The sequence below is a fragment of the Saccoglossus kowalevskii genome, chromosome 9 (genome assembly GCF_978046115.1).
Source record: "Saccoglossus kowalevskii chromosome 9, keSacKowa6.1, whole genome shotgun sequence".
NCBI classification, from domain to species: domain Eukaryota; kingdom Metazoa; phylum Hemichordata; class Enteropneusta; family Harrimaniidae; genus Saccoglossus; species Saccoglossus kowalevskii.
This window is the reverse complement of record NC_140649.1, coordinates 28,542,490-28,562,696: the sequence shown is the minus strand read 5'-3', so window position 1 is coordinate 28,562,696 and position 20,207 is coordinate 28,542,490. Positions and strand designations below refer to the sequence as shown.

General features: G+C 36.8%; 1 protein-coding gene across 1 annotated transcript in view; it reads right to left on the bottom strand.

Annotated features, from left to right (window-relative positions):
• Positions 1 to 18,135, bottom strand: part of LOC100367591 (rho GTPase-activating protein 100F-like) — a 39,065-nt gene extending 20,930 nt beyond the window's left edge. Inside the window, exon 1 of the mRNA XM_002739661.3 lies at positions 16,172 to 18,135. Within this exon, the coding sequence (XP_002739707.1) occupies positions 16,172 to 17,867 (1,696 nt within the window). The 5' untranslated portion in view covers positions 17,868 to 18,135. The remainder of the gene's footprint in view (positions 1 to 16,171) is intronic.
• Between the last annotated feature and the right edge of the window lie 2,072 nt (positions 18,136 to 20,207).

Genomic DNA, 20,207 nt, shown 5'->3' with positions numbered 1-20,207 from the left:
CCAATCTATCATATTAGATAGTCATGTGATATGTATAGCCGCAATGAATACTAGTAGCTGCAATAGAAATATAAAATGAAACTATTGATGTAACAGATTATTATCTTCATAGATGAGGGCAAAACAAGTTTGTTTTTTTTAATATGATAAAATTACACAAAATCACACAAAATCATGTCAAAAATCAATATTATGTATAGCATGTCATACAATGCAGCTAGATTTATCCACAAATTATCCAATAGTAACGATTCTGGCATTGAAACTTTAGAAGTTTAGAGTATTTTTATTTTTTTATATGACCTAGCCATAACTACCGTACTGCCGTACCTGCCATAACTACTAGTCTATAACCACAGTTAGCTGGCGCACACGTAATAATAAAATAAATACGATATTTACTATATGGGGGTCGCCATCTTGAATGCAGCATAAAACTAAATAAGAGACAAGTTGTGAAACACGTTTTTCAGGTTCCTACAAATCTGGACAAAAATACCAATCTTTCACAAAAATGCGATTCGTTGGGGTTATATTAAGCCAACCGATAACAAAATTTGGCCAAATTCGACGTTTTTGTGTGGAAAAATTCCTTGCATACGAACACCTAATTACACGATTATCCCAATGGATCATATTTCTGTGAAAGATTGGTATTTTTGTCCTGATTTGTAGGAATCTGAAAAACGTGTTTCACAACTTGTCTCTTATTTAGTTTTATGCTGCATTCAAGATGGCGGGTGCCATATAGTAAATATCGTATTTATTTTATTATCACGTATGCACCAGCTGACTGTGTCTATAACATACACTACCTGCCATAACTACTTATCTATAACATATACTACCTGCCATAACTACTTATCTATAACATATACTATCTGTCATAACTACCAGTCTACATTATATACACAAATTGATAGGTGTGATTTTTGCAGTATTTCTACAAACAAACAGCTGTGCCTTACTCAGTATCACCTACTACATGTAGCTACTGCTATAAACTATTTGTTTTATTTGTGGAAATCGAATCCAATGTTTTCTAATTATCTTATAACCACACAAAGGCACTTTGAACTGTGCTGTATTGAAATAACAACAGTAGCGTATTTATCATATTAGAACATGGTATAAGGTCAGAGGTCGGCATGTCTGGTTCACATCAGAGAGTAGTGCAGTCAACTCACTGGTAATAGCCACCATGTGCTGTTGTATGCAAAAAGATGGAAACCATTCGTCCAAAGTCATTAGTATTTGTAAATTTGAAATGACAATGAAGGATATTTGTATAATACAATGAATTAGGAATTTTTATCAACACAAGCAACATAGTTTAAGGAAATAGTAAACCACACAAGCATGTATATGTATGGTAAATAGCGCATAAATGCAGTGGGAGTGCCGTAGATTTCCGTTACATATTTCACAGCCCAGCAACCAAATAAACAACTGCCAAATAAACAAACTGGCCTTCTCTCTTCTGTAGATGTTGTTTTAGACTTGTCAAAAATAGACACCTGGTAAATGCAGAAATAGCAGAAAATTTGAAGGAGTTAAATAATACTTAGGTATCAATTGTGTCTAATAGAATGTCTAGGTGTCCATAAACAATATTTAACCTTTTTACCACCAGTTCCCTCTTTTCAACACAAAATACAGTAGTACCGTTTATAGTCTACACTTTTCATCAGAAGACTTGAACAAAATTGGTCAAATTTTTTGAGTAAATTGGCTCAACTGAAAATTGACTCAAATTTTGTCTGTTGACTCCAAAGTATTGAGGAATATAAGAAAAAAGTACAGCAAAATTTAGGCAAGATGGTCTGGCTAAAAAGGCTAAATCACAGCCAGATCTTGTTTGCACAAACAATGGCAAATTTTCTCCAGAACATGATTTTAGATTTTGAATGAAGATTTCAAACTACATTGTAGGTTACTGTTTAAAATCGTTTGTGAAAAATATAGGAAAAATTAAGGTTTATTTTGAGAAAAGTGACAATAGTTTAGAATTGAAAACTGTTCTTATATTGCATAAAATAAATGTCAATCAAAACTAGGGCCACAAACTGGGGTCAAAGTTGAAGGGTCACTGTCAAAACTAGGGTCACAGGAGTCAAAGTGAGAAGATACTGTGGAATTAACAAAGAATTTATTAATTAACCACACAAATATGTAAATTGTTGCACCAAAATTGTGGTAGGGTGGGGTAGAAGTGACGATGGGTGGGGTGGGTGTGGTATTGGTGTGTGTTCAACATGATAGGGTAATAAATTATCAAATAAATGAAATCACATAAAAATTGGTTGGTAGCATCACATTGATATATTCAAATTAGATCAAGATCAAAACTACACACACAACATGACTAATAAATGTGAAAATAAGATATATTTAAAGTGGCAGTCAATATATAACTAACTGACCCCAGGAATCAAACTCAAGGCCTGTCAAGCTGACCCTCATCCAGGTGAAAATTAGCTGAGACAGGTCATTTTAGAAATTGTCTGTTCCTGTGGACAAATAAATGAAACATTTGAAATCTTCAAATCAAGTCACAATTTGTATAAGTTGCAAGAACAAAGGTATTCAGAGTTTTAAAAACTAGCAGCAATAAACACTTACAAAGCATGTCTCAATTTGTTCCAAATAAATTTTTTAATATTTTTTTGTTTTTTCAAAAATTAAATTAAATTGACATAAGTCAAAATATGAGGGGAAAAATTATGCAGGTTATTAGTAAAAAATGTTATAAAAGATTTACTTTGGTTCAAAAAATTAAATGTGTATTATATTATTGGCAAAGGCAATTATTTTTCAACTTGACCAATCCTCAGCCTCCGATCCTAAGTAGTTGACATATAACTGCCTTCTTTGGAAATACGAGGATGGTAACCTGCTACACAGGTTTCAAAATGTCCACCGATTTGAGGACAGTGACCTGCTGCATCCTCTCAAGACTAAGTCTACATGTAGATTTACACACCTCTGTCATTTGCACATGCACTACTAATAGAATTTAAAGGGGTACACATGACATGATTCACCACAGCCCACTATATTTTCTTTTTTTAAATTAATGTTCACACCCACTGTAACAGATGAGCAGAATTGTGTAAAACATGTTGAAATAGCTATATGCAATTTTAGCAAATTTGACTCCATGCAAGAATTAACAGAATCTTAATTTAGGTAAAGTGCCAACAATCTCATTGTGAGAATATACTTTATTTTAAATTACCTACATCTTGAATTAGAGAAATTGAAGTGAGCTAAAATAACATGCTACATGTAGCTATATACATGTATGTGTATGTTAGTGAAGAATCTTGGACTGAAAATAACACATTACTTTTTTTTTTTTGCATGCATCTTTCAAAGGTTACCAAATGATGACCAAACAATGTATTAACTCATAACAACCTACTGAAGGAGGTTAAAGGTTACAACAACAACAAAAATTACAGATAAAAATTAATCAAATTACAATGGCTAATAGTTTAAAGACAACCAGAAACAGACTAAATTGAAGTTAGTAACGGAAATATATAATAAAGTAAAATGAAACACCAACAAAAAACTATAAGCTGAATATAAAAACAAAAACCCAATGAATAGGTTTAAAAAAAAAAGTTAATGACTAAGTAGGTGCTGCTGTCTAATAGCAAAGCTGTATTTCAGATATTGTGCCAGAGGAATTGCTAAGTTATTATTTGACATTATTTTTATGAATTTATTTTCAGGTGTGAGATTAGTAAAATCAGGAATAATCTTTTCAGCTTCATTGTATAAAATGACCCTCTCTTTACTATATACTGGGCATATATGCACAGGATCACACAAAAATCCTTTTTATCACTGTTATTACATGTAGTATGTTTAACAAGCTGTCATATTTTTCAAAACATACCATTCCAATTGTACCACATTAGTTCACTGCAAATGATTACCCAACTATAGCATTTTAATATGTGAATACTTGAATTGCAAATAAAAGATGGTGATGTCATCAATGAATCCTGTCCTGCAAATAACGCACTGCTTTTTTCACAATCTTCCTCAACGGTAATTTATTCAATCCCTATTAGTTATTAGGAGGTTCATCTCTAACAGCTGAAAACGAGACATATTCTTAGTATTCTTAGTTGTATACATGTACAATAAAGTAATGACTACAATCAAGGAAATTAAAAAAAACTAACTTCCTGATTGAGGGAGGATGTTATCTTGAAATCATAAGATACATATTTGCTAAATCATTCCATCTTCTGTTTTACAAATCTATTTATAGAATTACATGTATTTGACAAAATGTGGAATATTAAGAACATTATTAGTGATGTTTTTAACATACATTAAATTATATTAAAATATTTTCTTTTAAAAAATCAACTTTTTTTGATGAATAATATAGTCAAGCTTTCAAGACGTTGATATCAGTACAAAGATAGGCCAATAATACCTTCCTCCAATCAAATAATAACCATCTACGGTAAAGTCCAAGTGTAACATGTTATCATAGGTTTTGCTTTCAAATCCACCTAAATTGTGCAATTTTTAACCTACTATAGGTATGATTAAAAACGTTGAAAAAATTTACCTGTTAATTTTATGGAAATGCTGACTTTACATCAGACTTGTTTCAGCCAGCCATCATTATGTCTGGATGCCATTTTAGCCAGCCACCTATATGACTGGATGCCATTTTAGCCAGCCACCTATATGTCTGAATGTCATTTTAGCCAGCCATCTGTGTGTCTGGATGCCATTTTAGCCAGCCACCTGTATGTCTAGATGCCATTGTAGCCAGCCACCTGTATGTCTGGCTGCCATTTTAGCCAGCCACCTGTATGTCTAGATGCCATTTTAGTCAGCCACCTGTATGTCTAGATGCCATTGTAGCCAGCCACCTGTATGTCTAGAAGCCATTGTAGCCAGCCACCTGTATGTCTAGATGCCATTGTAGCCAGCCACCTGTATGTCTAGATGCCATTGTAGCCAGCCACCTGTATGTCTAGATGCCATTGTAGCCAGCCACCTGTATGTCTGGGTGACATTTTAGCCAGCCACCTGTATGTCTAGCTGTCTTTTTAGCCAGCCACCTGTATGTCTGGATGACATTTTAGCCAGCCACCTGTATGTCTAGCTGCCATTTTAGCCAGCCACCTGTATGTCTAGATGCCATTGTAGCCAGCCACCTGTATGTCTAGCTGTCTTTAGTCAGCCACCTGTATGTCTAGATGCCATTGTAGCCAGCCACCTGTATGTCTAGATGCCATTGTAGCCAGCCACCTGTATGTCTGGATGACATTTTAGCCAGCCACCTGTATGTCTAGCTGCCATTTTAGCCAGCCACCTGTATGTCTGGATGACATTTTAGCCAGCCACCTGTATGTCTAGCTGTCTTTTTAGTCAGCAACCTGTATGTCTAGATGCCATTGTAGCCAGCCACCTGTATGTCTGGCTGCCATTTTAGCCAGCCACCTGTGTGTCTGGATGCCATTGTAGCCAGCCACCTGTATGTCTGGGTGACATTTTAGCCAGCCACCTGTATGTCTGGGTGACATTTTAGCCAGCCACCTGTATGTCTGGGTGACATTTTAGCCAGCCACCTGTATGTCTAACTGTCTTTTTAGCCAGCCACCTGTATGTCTGGCTGCCATTTTAGCCAGCCACCTGTATGTCTGGATGACATTTTAGCCAGCCACCTGTATGTCTGGCTGCCATTTTAGCCAGCCACCTGTATGTCTGGATGCCATTTTAGCCTGCCACCTGTGTGTCTGGATGCCATTTTAGCCAGCCACCTGTATGTCTAGATGCCATTGTAGCCAGCCACCTGTATGTCTGGGTGACATTTTAGCCAGCCACTTGTATGTCTAGATGCCATTGTAGCCAGCCACCTGTATGTCTGGGTGACATTTTAGCCAGCCACCTGTATGTCTGGATGCCATTTTAGCCAGCCACCTGTATGTCTGGATGACATTTTAGCCAGCCACCTGTATGTCTGGCTGCCATTTTAGCCAGCCACCTGTATGTCTGGATGCCATTTTAGCCTGCCACCTGTGTGTCTGGATGCCATTTTAGCCAGCCACCTGTATGTCTAGCTGTCTTTTTAGCCAGCCACCTGTATGTCTGGATGACATTTTAGCCAGCCACCTGTATGTCTAGATGCCATTTTAGTCAGCCACCTGTATTTCTAGATGCCATTGTAGCCAGTCACCTGTATGTCTAGATGCCATTGTAGCCAGTCACCTGTATGTCTAGATGCCATTGTAGCCAGCCACCTGTATGTCTAGATGCCATTGTAGCCAGTCACCTGTATGTCTGGATGCCATTTTAGCCAGCCACCTGTATGTCTGGATGCCATTTTAGCCTGCCACCTGTATGTCTAGATGACATTTTAGCCAGCCACCTGTATGTCTAGATGCCATTGTAGCCTGCCACCTGTATGTCTAGATGACATTTTAGCCAGCCACCTGTATGTCTAGATGCCATTGTAGCCAGCCACCTGTATGTCTAGATGACATTTTAGCCAGCCACCTGTATGTCTAGATGCCATTGTAGCCAGTCACCTGTATGTCTAGATGCCATTGTAGCCAGCCACCTGTATGTCTAGCTGTCTTTTTAGTCAGCCACCTGTATGTCTGGATGCCATTTTAGCCAGCCACCTGTATGTCTGGATGCCATTTTAGCCAGCCACCTGTATGTCTGGGTGACATTTTAGCCAGCCACCTGTATGTCTAGCTGCCATTTTAGCCAGCCACCTGTATGTCTAGCTGTCTTTTTAGCCAGCCACCTGTATGTCTAGCTGTCTTTTTAGTCAGCCACCTGTATGTCTAGCTGCCATTTTAGCCAGCCACCTGTATGTCTGGCTGCCATTTTAGCCAGCCACCTGTATGTCTGGATGACATTTTAGCCAGCCACATGTATGTCTAGATGCCATTTTAGTCAGCCACCTGTATGTCTAGATGCCATTGTAGCCAGTCACCTGTATGTCTAGATGCCATTGTAGCCAGTCACCTGTATGTCTAGATGCCATTGTAGCCAGCCACCTGTATGTCTAGATGCCATTGTAGCCAGTCACCTGTATGTCTGGATGCCATTTTAGCCAGCCACCTGTATGTCTGGATGCCATTTTAGCCTGCCACCTGTATGTCTAGATGACATTTTAGCCAGCCACCTGTATGTCTAGATGCCATTGTAGCCTGCCACCTGTATGTCTAGATGACATTTTAGCCAGCCACCTGTATGTCTAGATGCCATTGTAGCCAGCCACCTGTATGTCTAGATGCCATTGTAGCCAGTCACCTGTATGTCTAGATGCCATTGTAGCCAGCCACCTGTATGTCTAGAAGCCATTGTAGCCAGTCACCTGTATGTCTGGATGCCATTGTAGCCAGCCACCTGTATGTCTGGATGCCAGTTTAGCCAGCCACCTGTATGTCTAGATGCCATTTTAGCCAGCCACCTGTATGTCTGGGTGACATTTTAGCCAGCCACCTGTACGTCTAGCTGCCATTTTAGCCAGCCACCTGTATGTCTAGCTGTCTTTTTAGTCAGCCACCTGTATGTCTAGATGCCATTTTAGCCAGCCACCTGTATGTCTGGATGCCATTTTAGCCAGCCACCTGTATGTCTGGGTGACATTTTAGCCAGCCACCTGTATGCCTAGCTGCCATTTTAGCCAGCCACCTGTATGTCTAGCTGTCTTTTTAGTCAGCCACCTGTATGTCTGGATGCCATTTTAGCCAGCCACCTGTATGTCTAGATGCCATTGTAGCCAGCCACCTGTATGTCTAGCTGTCTTTTTAGCCAGCCACCTGTATGTCTAGATGCCATTGTAGCCAGCCACCTGTATGTCTAGATGCCATTGTAGCCAGCCACCTGTATGTCTAGCTGTCTTTTTAGTCAGCCACCTGTATGTCTAGCTGTCTTTTTAGCCAGCCACCTGTATGTCTAGCTGTCTTTTTAGTCAGCCACCTGTATGTCTGGATGCCATTTTAGCCAGCCACCTGTATGTCTAGATGCCATTGTAGCCAGCCACCTGTATGTCTAGCTGTCTTTTTAGTCAGCCACCTGTATGTCTAGCTGTCTTTTTAGTCAGCCACCTGTATGTCTGGATGCCATTTTAGCCAGCCACCTGTATGTCTGGATGCCATTTTAGCCAGCCACCTGTATGTCTGGGTGACATTTTAGCCAGCCACCTGTACGTCTAGCTGCCATTTTAGCCAGCCACCTGTACGTCTAGCTGCCATTTTAGCCAGCCACCTGTATGTCTGGGTGACATTTTAGCCAGCCACCTGTATGCCTAGCTGCCATTTTAGCCAGCCACCTGTATGTCTAGCTGTCTTTTTAGTCAGCCACCTGTATGTCTGGATGCCATTTTAGCCAGCCACCTGTATGTCTGGATGACATTTTAGCCAGCCACCTGTATGTCTGGGTGACATTTTAGCCAGCCACCTGTATGTCTGGGTGACATTTTAGCCAGCCACCTGTATGTCTAGCTGTCATTTTAGCCAGCCACCTGTATGTCTGGCTGCCATTCCAGCCATTTTTTTCATTTATTTTATGACTGACAGTAAAATTTTAATATTTTTTTTTTAATTTCTAATAAAAAAGCTTTTCAAACAATTTGATGGGCTTGATGATTTTCTGGATCTTAGCAAGATTTTGCTGCTTAAATTATCAATTAAGTCTTGGAGAAATAAAGATGATTTACTTTCATGAGGACAATTTATTATCCAAATTAATATCAATATGTGACAAACAGGATTCGGAAATTTGACAGGAATATGTAACTATTTAGCACAAAACAACAAGTAAAAAATAAATAAAATTGCACCAAGATGTAGGTTAAAATGTTGTTTAAAGGGTTCAAAACAAGTACCACAAATTAGTATTGCCATCTCACTTTTATTTTATCATCCATTCCAATGCTTAAGCGAATATATATATATATTGCAAGAAGCAGCCATGCAAACAGAAGACATAAAACTGACTGAATGAAAGAAAAGAGAAATTTGAAACACTTGTAATGTGCAACAAGAGCACAAAAAAAACAAAAAGCCATGTAATATAAACTTAAGTTGACAAACCCCTATACACGATGTAAGACAAAAAAACACATGCAACGCCATAGGATTTCAATAACCCAGAACAACACATACAGTGTTACTCATTTTCAAATCAGACATAATAACTCACTATCAGTTGTAGCCGACTAGTTGACAATTCAGCCTACACACAAGCTACACCAAGATACAATGTACAAAAGAATTGAAATTTAATCACAAAGCATTGGAGGTAGCCATATTTGGGTCAATGTACAAGCTTTGAAATTGCCCTTTGAAACTGAGCTTTCAAAGACTACAATGACAATGTATCACATCGACATTCTTGCTTGTATACTTGTTTGTCTCTAAGGTAAATTCACTTTTTTGGAAAATAGGAAAGTAAAACGGAATAAAAGTTAAACGAAATGTATTCACTTTGTGACATGGGTCGAGCCAGTAACAAAAGAAATTGAACAGTAAACAAAGATCCGTCTCATTCAACATTACTCATCCAATAAATTGTTTTCGTCGCACTGTCTATTGAGTAGAGTCCTAATTAGTGGCAAAAATGATGTCCACCCCATGAATAACGTATGTGAAAACATGTACATGGCGGGGTCAAAGGTTGCAGAGAAGTGAGCACACACTGCTGAATGCTAAAACGTTAAATTACTGATATTCAAACACACTACCTACATGACAGGTCAAAGAATCTAATTACCCCGGTAGTTATTTAATTATTAATTAATTAAAAGTAATTTGGCATCCTATGCATATGAGCTTCATTACACATTATACAATTTTAGATAACAAATCAAATTTCAATAATTCTGTATTCAGGTCTAGATACAGTGAATTCACTTTCATTTAAACAAATTTTGTCCCCACCCGCAAGCTGTACACCCCTCTCCCCAACACACACACTCTTATTAAATTTAGAGAATTTATTGATGAACGAGGTTTGTATAATCAATTTGTTATTCAAATATGGCATAACATTTGTATGCGCACAGCAGATTTCCTTCAGATTACAAAACTCCACAGGGCGTGGTGACTTCTTTAACCTTGCGCATAAGACACTGTTGATTACATTACATATGTGTACGCTATTCCGTTCAAGATACAGTCTGATAGAGACGAGAGAAAAAGGGTTGTTTTAATAATGTGGTTCAATAATGAAATGTAACCTTCATCCCATCTTGATTAAAAACCCTTTCAACATCAATTTTGGACAATATTTTGAAAATTTTTATGCATTTTCTAATAATTTTCAATCAAATTTTGAACAAATTTAGAAAACTGTAGACTTGATTTATAGCAACAGCCATAAATGATATTTTAGAATGAAATAAATGTCAATGCAATGCATTCTGGGATGGAATATTAATTTTATTCATAATTTTTTTTTGTATATAGACAACAAAATGTATAAATAATCGATCTTGACTCATCAGTGAAATGAGGTGCATCAAGGTTCCATTATCTGTCAGTACATAATCAAGATCAGGTTCTGGAATGACAGAAATGCTTGATTTGATGCATTTTTTTAAATTGTTAAATGGCTACCATTCAGCCATTTTGAATTGTATCCTAAAACAAATGTATGTGCATATGTGTAACATGATATATGATGTACAATATATGTATGTGTGAAGTTGATTGGAACCGGCATGTCAGAGATGAAGGTTGTGGACTGACGGATGCACATACAAATTATAAATCCTTGTTTTCAAAATGTATTTGAAACAGTGACTAAAAGTGGACAATGTTACTATAGATTACAAATTAAATACCATTTTCAGCTTAAATTAGCCCAAATATATGTTTTGTTTTCCAGGAGAAATTTGCTGAGAAACATTAACAGTGTCTTGAGGGTACTGAACAAAGCATATCCAAGACTGTGTGCCCATGCTTGACTAAGCCCCATCCCTGAACGTTTGGGATATTTCTGTTTTTGGGGTCATGTCAGACTCAGTCATGAAGCCCAGCCATTGAACATTCTTTTAGCTTTCTGAATACTTACAGTATATAAACTACAACTGACCTGTTCACAGTCATCAAAGGTACTTTTGCCACATTAAGTTTATCTTTTCAAAATTGTGACAAAAGTGTTTTTGTTGAAATAGGTGGCAACAGATTCTATTTAAACATTATTAATTCACTTCTTCATTTGTATTGTAAAAAATGCCATTATTGAGAAGTTCCCAGAAAATAACAAACTTGACCTGTCAGGTCAGAGGGCGTGGTTGCAGCTCAAATCATGCAGAAAAACATCATGGTGGTAATTGCTTTGCATCAAGAGTTTGTGTACAACTGAAAACATTCAACAACAAAGACAATGACGACGACGACGATGACGATGATGATGATGATGATGATGATGATGATGATGATGATGAAGCGCTTGACTTTGACGTTTTTCTAATATTTTACACCCTAAATTCTGAATATAAATATGTAAAATAATAATATAATAAAATGTACGGTACATATTTTTCATAAACATTTTTGTTGTTTTTTTTCATTGTAGATGAGATTTGGAAATCAATGACAGTAATTTTGCAATGTAATTTGGCGAATGAAAATTGTTTTTTGGCTAATTTATTGAGTGGAATGCTCAGGTAAGTGCTATCCCCTAAAAACAAGCTTATCACTGAAATACAGATTGTACTTTCTCAATCAAATTTTGCCCGGGTGTAAGGCAATCTATGATTGGTTAGAGGAAAAAAAGATATTTTGATGAAAACAGAACAGAGTAGGGGAGTATGGAATGTTATTTATGCATTATGTAAAAACAGCGATGTGTGCAAACTCATATTATAATTTTCTTTTAATAATTAAATACTCATCAATGTTACCATGACAGCATACAATCTTTTTCTTTTTTTTCAATTATTGACAATGTATCAAAATTACACCTAAAAAAGCATTTTACTTTGAACAGACACACCCGATACTAGAAAATATCAGTCACAGGTGACGAATGTTATAACAAAGATTAATAATTTTTATGACTAATATTTAAATTCCACATTTAAGAATACTTGAGCAAGTAAGAACGGACAAAAGATGCAAGAAGAGTGTTAATGAATGCAGAGTCATGCCTCACCCTATGTTATTAATGACTTGCATGCGGTCTACATACAAGTAATGTACTTTGTACTCTCTACAAAGTACAGCAAACATATTTTTTTATGTAAAACATTCATTTTGAAAGAAGGGAGCTGCACATCTTTGAATGGAGAACTTTACAACCAGATATTATTAATACTCCCATCATCCCCTGGGTCAGTATTTCAGGGGGGTGGGGGGGGGGTGATTGTCAGTATAGTATACTGCAGTTGATTTAACAGGCAGGTAACCCAGTAAAATAGGTAGCATGCACAGACACATTAATCACAATATTAAGTACTAAACAAATAAACTACGGACAGGCAACTGGCAAGTATGAGCCATGGCTGGTGATAACAGCAAAGGTTTCAGTAATTTGTCATTTTTATACATTGAAAAATGGGTTTAGTAAGGGACGACGTCAAAAGATCAATGTCGGATAAAAAACTTATTTGCTTTAGTTTGGGATGTGGGGGTGGGGGTTTGACCTCAAAAAGTTTCCATCCTACAAAAACGATTTTATTTTTTAATGAAGTCAAAAAAATCTTGGAGTATTTGTAGTTCGTTTTTTTTCTATCCAGTCAAGGACAGAAATAACCGTAAAGGAAAAAAAAACACATCCAAGACGAGAAAATGGTTTGGTTCGAGTGTAAATATGTGCGTCAAATGAGGTGCATTTGTAAAGTCTTTTTACACCCACCCGACAACCAACTGCTATGCAATACTACTGTCCGATTATCAATTTGTATTCAATGGTGAATGTAGTCCGACACCATGACCAATATTTATCAATTAAGTTTCAGTGGGGGTGGGGGGTGGGGGGTTGGAAAAAAACTAAAGGAATTAAGTTTTTTATCCGACATCGATCTTTTGACGTCGTCCCTGAAGTCACTGGCAGGGACACTAATTCTTACTATTCCGCCATTCCTTATGAAGGAAAAATATTTTTTTCCTCCATTGCCAATTAACGCCTATTCACGTCAATTGCTGTTACAAACCAAGGCGTATGATACTATTGTCCCCATTAAGGACAGATATCGTTGCCATTTCAGTTGTGTTTGAACTACCGAGTACTTTATTCTTCCTACAATTTGTTTATTTTCAATATTTTTCACATTTCATCAGTTTGCTTCACATCAGACTAGCTAAATTCACTATTGTGGGAAGAAATTTAATCCTGTGATAATAGATTTCTGTAATTTACAGCAATATATAAAAATAATATCTTGTACAATCCATCCGGGATCAACTGTACACTATATTTTCTCGATACTATAGCATAAAAGATGTCCACAAATGACAATATGTAATTATAAAACAAATTTACACTGTGACCCCCTCTATCCTTACCACCTACTTCCCCAGAATTATGAATGGTACAATCCAATTCAAAGACAAGGACAGAATTCATACCAGGGTTCTCGCAGAGTTGAAATAAATAGTGTTCAGAAGAATAATCCCTCCTTAAAATAAATCCCCACAAAAAAATAATAATAAAAAAATAATGCTGACCCTAAGATGTAATTTTTTAACAACCAAAAAAAAAATATAAATGTATAAATAAACAGATAAATATATGCAGTTTAGAGATTCAAGACCACCTTGCTGAGAGGTATATTATTAACATAAACAGCATTTTTTTTTATTCTTAAATTTTGTGATTAGAATACTACACATAAATAGTTGTCATAAATTTGAGTTGCGTGTTAATTATTATCACTGACCATTCATGCAATAATAGCTTATTTCAACATGAAAGCTTTCTCCGCATGTACATGTATTGAGATTCACAGAGAACAAACTGCAGGAAAAAAATGACAGATAAAATATTTGAATTCATGCTTCCATCGGAAGGGGAAATTATTACAATGGTTGCCTATACTTGATTTTTTTTTTCTTTGCCCTTGCTTCTCATCATCAGGAAACATATTCACCGAGAGCTTAAAATAGAACAAGCTCTACAGGTAGTGTGTGAAGGTCGCCATTTTCAAGGAAGAATATCAGGAAATTAGCATTTTATTTTCATCTTGTACAAAATACAATTTGATTCTTAATTTGTTTAAAGATAGAGGTATGAAATTAATGAGAAAATAATGCACAAATATTTTAATTATTCGTATTAATTTGGTATTTGTGCCAAATGCATACAGGGTATTACTTTTCAAAAAATCATGAAAAATTCATTTAATTAAAAGTAATTTTACGAGATCATGCTCATTTTTTCATCATGAGTATATATTTATATATATTCTTTTTTAACACACAAACATGACAAAAAACACTAATTTATTCCCAGTCAACCAAAGCTAAAGAAAAACAATTGGGCTATACCAAGTCACTGACTAGACTAGGAGGGTGGGGTCACAAGGGAGATGGAGGGTACAGGGCAATCACACACATCTGTTACACAGCAACCTTCTCCTCTCACCCTCCTTTGTACCTCCTCCCTCCTCTCTGAACATAGTAGAACCCATCAACAGAAACATCAGGTTATACCAAATTTAATAGGGAAGGAAGGGGTAGATCATAAGAAACAAGGTCAGATTCCCTTTGATTTTAATACTGAACAGTCTTTCAGTCGCACTTCTATTGAACAACAATTTTAACAGACAGCACCACAATTATGTGCATAAACGTTTAATGATAATGTCTTATCCAGGACGAATAAGCAGTTGATACAGCATTTTACTTGAAAAAGGAAATTGCATTGGCTTTTTGAACATTAATAAATTATGGTGTTCTAACATTCTCCAACGACTCAGATGTCATGGACTGCAAAGTTTACGCAGAAATCATGCATTCTAAGCTATCAATATACTAAAACTAATAAGTTAAAAATTAATGATTTTTATGTGATGAGAACAGTATTTTAGATAAAAGGTGGATTAAATATTTATATATTCATGTAAATTCAAAGATGCTAACAGCAATCACAAACATTAACCTTCCAGTAGGAAAGCTTGATTCAGTGGAACAGTGATTTTATCTCAATACTTTCTGTTAAATCTCAATATTTTCCAACACATAAAGACAGATTTATTCCACCCACCCCAATCCTGTCTTTCATTATTATAATATCGTTTTTTCATTTAAATGAAAAAACATACACGCAAAATTTAAATAATAAAAAGTAACAGCATCACTCAACTAAAACTGATTTTTAAAAAATAATTTTAAAACAGTAAATTGCAGTTGCCCAAATACAGAAAAATAGCTTGATGCTACGGTTACAAATTATTTTTAAAAATACAGGATTGACGGTTGATAACAAAATTGAAAGATTCATAGAAAAGCTGTCACAGAAGTTGTGACTGACTGTCATAATATATCGCAATGACAGTGTGTTAGCTGGAATCTCAATGCTGCTAAAAATAATATATTTTAACATAATCCAATTGCCAAATCAATAACATTATTATCATAACTATTTAGACAAGAATGAGTTTCATTTCAACGACTCTCGTACATTGCAAAACATTCTCTACAATAGTTTACTGAGTAGTTAATCAAAAAAACATTATTTTTTATCTTTGCTTTGCAAGAGTCAAGATACCAAGCTGTTAGGGTGATGAAACGTACTTCAGGACTTCATTGGATTCTTTTCTTGATAGCTCCGTCACAGATGATATGTTTTTTTCATGACAGGCACCAATTGGATGATTTTTAATGTAGTTAGAGAGAGCAACTGAATTTGGATGTCTGGCTCAAGTCACTTGGGGTGAAATGAGTTAATAAAATGCAATACGCCTTATAAGGACCCCACAGATGGAAAGAGTCACTAATGAATATCTACAGTACAGTATACTACAGTAAGTACTCTCATCTCTTCTCTTCTCTTCAAGGTAACCACTCCTAAATATTTCAATTAATTTTTTTATTTTTTCTGGATTTACGTATCAATTCAATGGAGTAGACATAAGAATCAGAAAGGCTGCAACAGTAGAAGATATCTGACAGAATAATATTGTCTAATTGGATGGGCTGGATAGATTATTAAAGGTTGTACTTACCTCGCATTGTGTCTGGCTTCAGTTCCCTGGGAGAGAGTAATAGTTCTTCATATTGCATACTCCCAGAGCCCTGGCCTAACTCCGGCAACCCTGTATCTTGAAAATCAGTTGCTACGGCAACAGGTTTGGAATCTCCTTTGGACCAATGAAGTCGCTGCCAAAGAATCCGAGCCGGGTTCACAGAACTGGAATCACAATCCATTTTACCACGAGATTTCCTTAATGGTGATACATCGGATTTACTACCCATGTACTTTCGCACTTGTCGTTTAGGTTTCTCCTTTGACAGTGAACTGGCCGGTGAATTGGACGTTGAAGCTGAACGTGTCTGTGCAGACTTGGGTCTCTCATATTCTTCCCTGCGTGACTGACGAGATGACCCTGTTAATTCTGGCAGTGAATCATCCCAGGAGTAGCCTGAAATACTAACACCTTTCCTGATATATCTTGGACTGGTCAGTGCATCATAATCGCTGGAGACCGTACTCGTTGTAGGTGACCTGAGACCCATACTGGGGCTAAGCTGAGAATATCTAGGACCCTTTTTACGTTCTCTTCGCCTGACTGATATGTCAACATCATCATCATCAATAAATTTGGTTTCATTGTCAAACACATCACTAGATGACTTGGGTCTGGTTGTTGGTCTGACTGGAGGCAGTTTCGGCCGATTGTTTGTTTGTGGAATTGGGTGCTCCTCCGAACTGATCACCACTTCTGGGGGTTTAGGGACGTCAAATTTCATTTTGGTAGGGCTACCCCTGGGGCTATTAAGCATTCTCTCTAGTGAGTTCCTACCTCTTCTAGACAATGACTCGGATGATGATTCCCAACTTCGACTCAAAGAGCTGTCATCAGCTTGACTCATCACTCGTTCTCTCGAATCTGAGCAATGTTCCATCCCTCCCATACCACAGTCGTTGCTGTACCGTTGATTTCGTGATTTTGATAAGTGCATGTAATCACTGTCGTTGCTACGACGGTAATAGTCATAGGTAGAACTGGGCGCAGTCGACGGCCGAGGGGGTGGCTCGTCTGATTTTGAACGCAAGTATCTCTGTGCCATCAATGAGACTACATCATCGTCACTGTGCCGCAGCTCTTCCCGTGATCTGTCGACAGGGCGAGAATATCGCTTATACGTTTCTATTTGTTTTGTTTTTACGGTAATCAACAGTCGTGAAGGTATTTTCATAACATGGCAGACTTCGTCGAGGTTCATTCGTGTGACATCAACGTTATTCACCGATAGTATTTCATCCCCGATTTGAAGCAGGCCGTTTTGATCGCAGACACTTCCAAGAGTAAGCCTTGAAATAAAAATCCCGTCTTTTTTATCAAATCCATCACCTTCCATAATATAGATGCCCAGAGTCTCGCCGGGTATTTTGTGAATTTCCACCGTCCGCAGACAACATGCACCGCCCTGCAATTCTCGCTCCTGAATCACGCACGATTTTACTTGTTTCCCTTCAACCGTCACCGTGCTAACGGAGCTGCCAGATAAGCTATCCGAATCATCCCGATCCATGTTCGATATTATTTCTTCCGTGGCTTGAATCTGTTTGACAATTTCGCTCGAGATCCCGGCGACCCGCTTTACTTGAAGTACGTGATGATCCAACGGTTCATACTGATAGTGTCTGTGCCCATCATTTGAAGTCGAGACATCATCACTCGAAGTCGTACTCTCCATTTTTTGTTCGGCCCACTGACACTGACATCGATGTTGTGTTCGCGCTCAGGCCCTTGTCTATGTTTTTTTTCTTTCCGGGAGAAACGATCGCTTTCAATAGCCCTTCTTTCGTCAACAATTTGGTAAAAACTTACCCTTAACGGTTAGCTTCACAAAATTTTCAGCGGAAACCCGCCGACTGCTCAATAACCCTTACATTTGGCAGTAATTTTACAGTGTCTGCAAGCAGCTGCATTGATCATCGATTTTGAAATTTTCACGAGGGTCAAAGGTTGCTTGAATAATTTCCGAATATTCCATTTGTACATAGGGGTGATGCGCATAAATTAAAGTTTAGGTAGCAATAAACATAATACTATAATCTCAGTCTGCATCATATTATCTAAAGTGGCGTCCTGTTTGCAGGGCTGTGGTCATGATATGTGCAACAATTGCAAACTTCTTCAAAGTGTGCCACTTCTGATAATCTAGCGGTTATAAATCAACTACGCTCATGCGCAGAAATTCAAAGCGCAAATTTATGTTCCAAGAATGGCACATCGCAACCAAGTAACTTGCATATTGCATAATTCACCACGCACTACGCCTTACACCCTAGTCAAGTTTTAGAATATTGCGATGCCATTGTTATCTCTTCATTTATGATGAAATGTCACTGTGTAGAAATGAGGATGAGATACATGCACAGTTATATAATAAATAAAGGTGGTCGGATCACCCTAAAAGTTATTTGGGACCTCTTTTCAAGTTTCCGTTCTGAACTTGTAAACACTAAAATAATCTATGTACACAAAGAATTTTTGCTAGATTTCATATTCGCTGATTTGAAGAAATTCGTGAAGTTGGGAATCATTATCCGAGTCATTGTTTAAAAGAGGTAGACGCTTAATAGCCCCAGGGTTAACCCTACCAAAATGAAATCAAAACGCCCAGTGTCTCGAGTAGGTGAATTCGTATAGTGTGTCGGACATAGTCCGTTACATGTAACGGCATATAGGGATTGTTATATAGCACACTGGCAACCAGACTAAAAGCTTACTTTGAAGAAAAAAAATCGGGGTAAATTAAATTCAAGATAATAAAAATATATATATATATAATATACGGATCAATGTCAGGTTTGATAATTTAGTCACATTTTACATATAGTACACCACATATAGACATTTGGTTATAATTTAGTATTTGAATTTGAAAGAATATTAGAAATGCCAAATATCAAATGCTGACATGGGGGTGCAAAATTAATTTTATTGAAATATCTTCACAAAGAATATTGCAATTTGTATTCTGAGTTTTATAATCCACAATGAAATGCTCTGTTTAACTCAAATTGTGTTTATTATTATCAAAACTGCTGGATAAAAGGTATTTTTTCTCTCGAAAAATCGTGATTTTGGTCATTAAAATCCGAATAATGTCATGTTTTATTTAGTTAAATTATACACATCGAGACACTAGTTTGATATATTTGATTATTTTTAGTGTTTTGAATTAATTTTTAAATATATTTGATTTTGATCAAGTTATGCAAATTAGAAAGTATCACAAAATAGTGAACGTGAACTTGTTTTTTGTTGAACACAGAAATTTGATCCTAAAATGTTATGTCTGTAAGGGTTAGTGAGGTGCATGGTAGGCCCCTTCAGCTCATGGACTAACGTATGTCGTTTTTAGTTCACGGTTAATGAAATAATCAATGTCGAATACAAATATAAGAAAAACAAACTTTGAATATGTAGAGTTGTTACAATTTCATAGATTGATGTGGATGGGGTTCGAAATTCATGAAATGTGGTACCACAAATGTTCCTAAATTATTAGTTAAATTTTAAAATTTCTAGTTCATTGAACTCTAATGAATATCATAACGTTATACATAGATAGCCTAAAATTTAATCTAACTGAATCAATCAGTGTGGATAGACCATGTGACATTCTCGGCGTTGGAGCGTGTATTATTGCGCTTGGGCGTGGCACAGCAACCACTCTGAATGTACGCCTGGGGCTTTATTAATAAGGAATGAGCAGCCTGAGAAGATGGCGAGCAAATCCGGTGAACACAATTTTACTCACTAAATCACATAAGAAATTCTTATCCTCGTACATGATGAGAATAATGTTCTCTCGGGACAGAATATGGGTTGACCATGGCGGGGAATATTTTCACGTATACATGTATTCAGAACGTTTTGTTTACACGTTTTTAATAGAGTGGTATACGTATATCAATGCTACGCTCACTGATTTTTAAATTAATATTATTATATTAGACTTCCACCCACGCCAATTGAGTTAAAAGGACAAATCTTGCCACGACAAGAATTCCTAGTGGTTTGC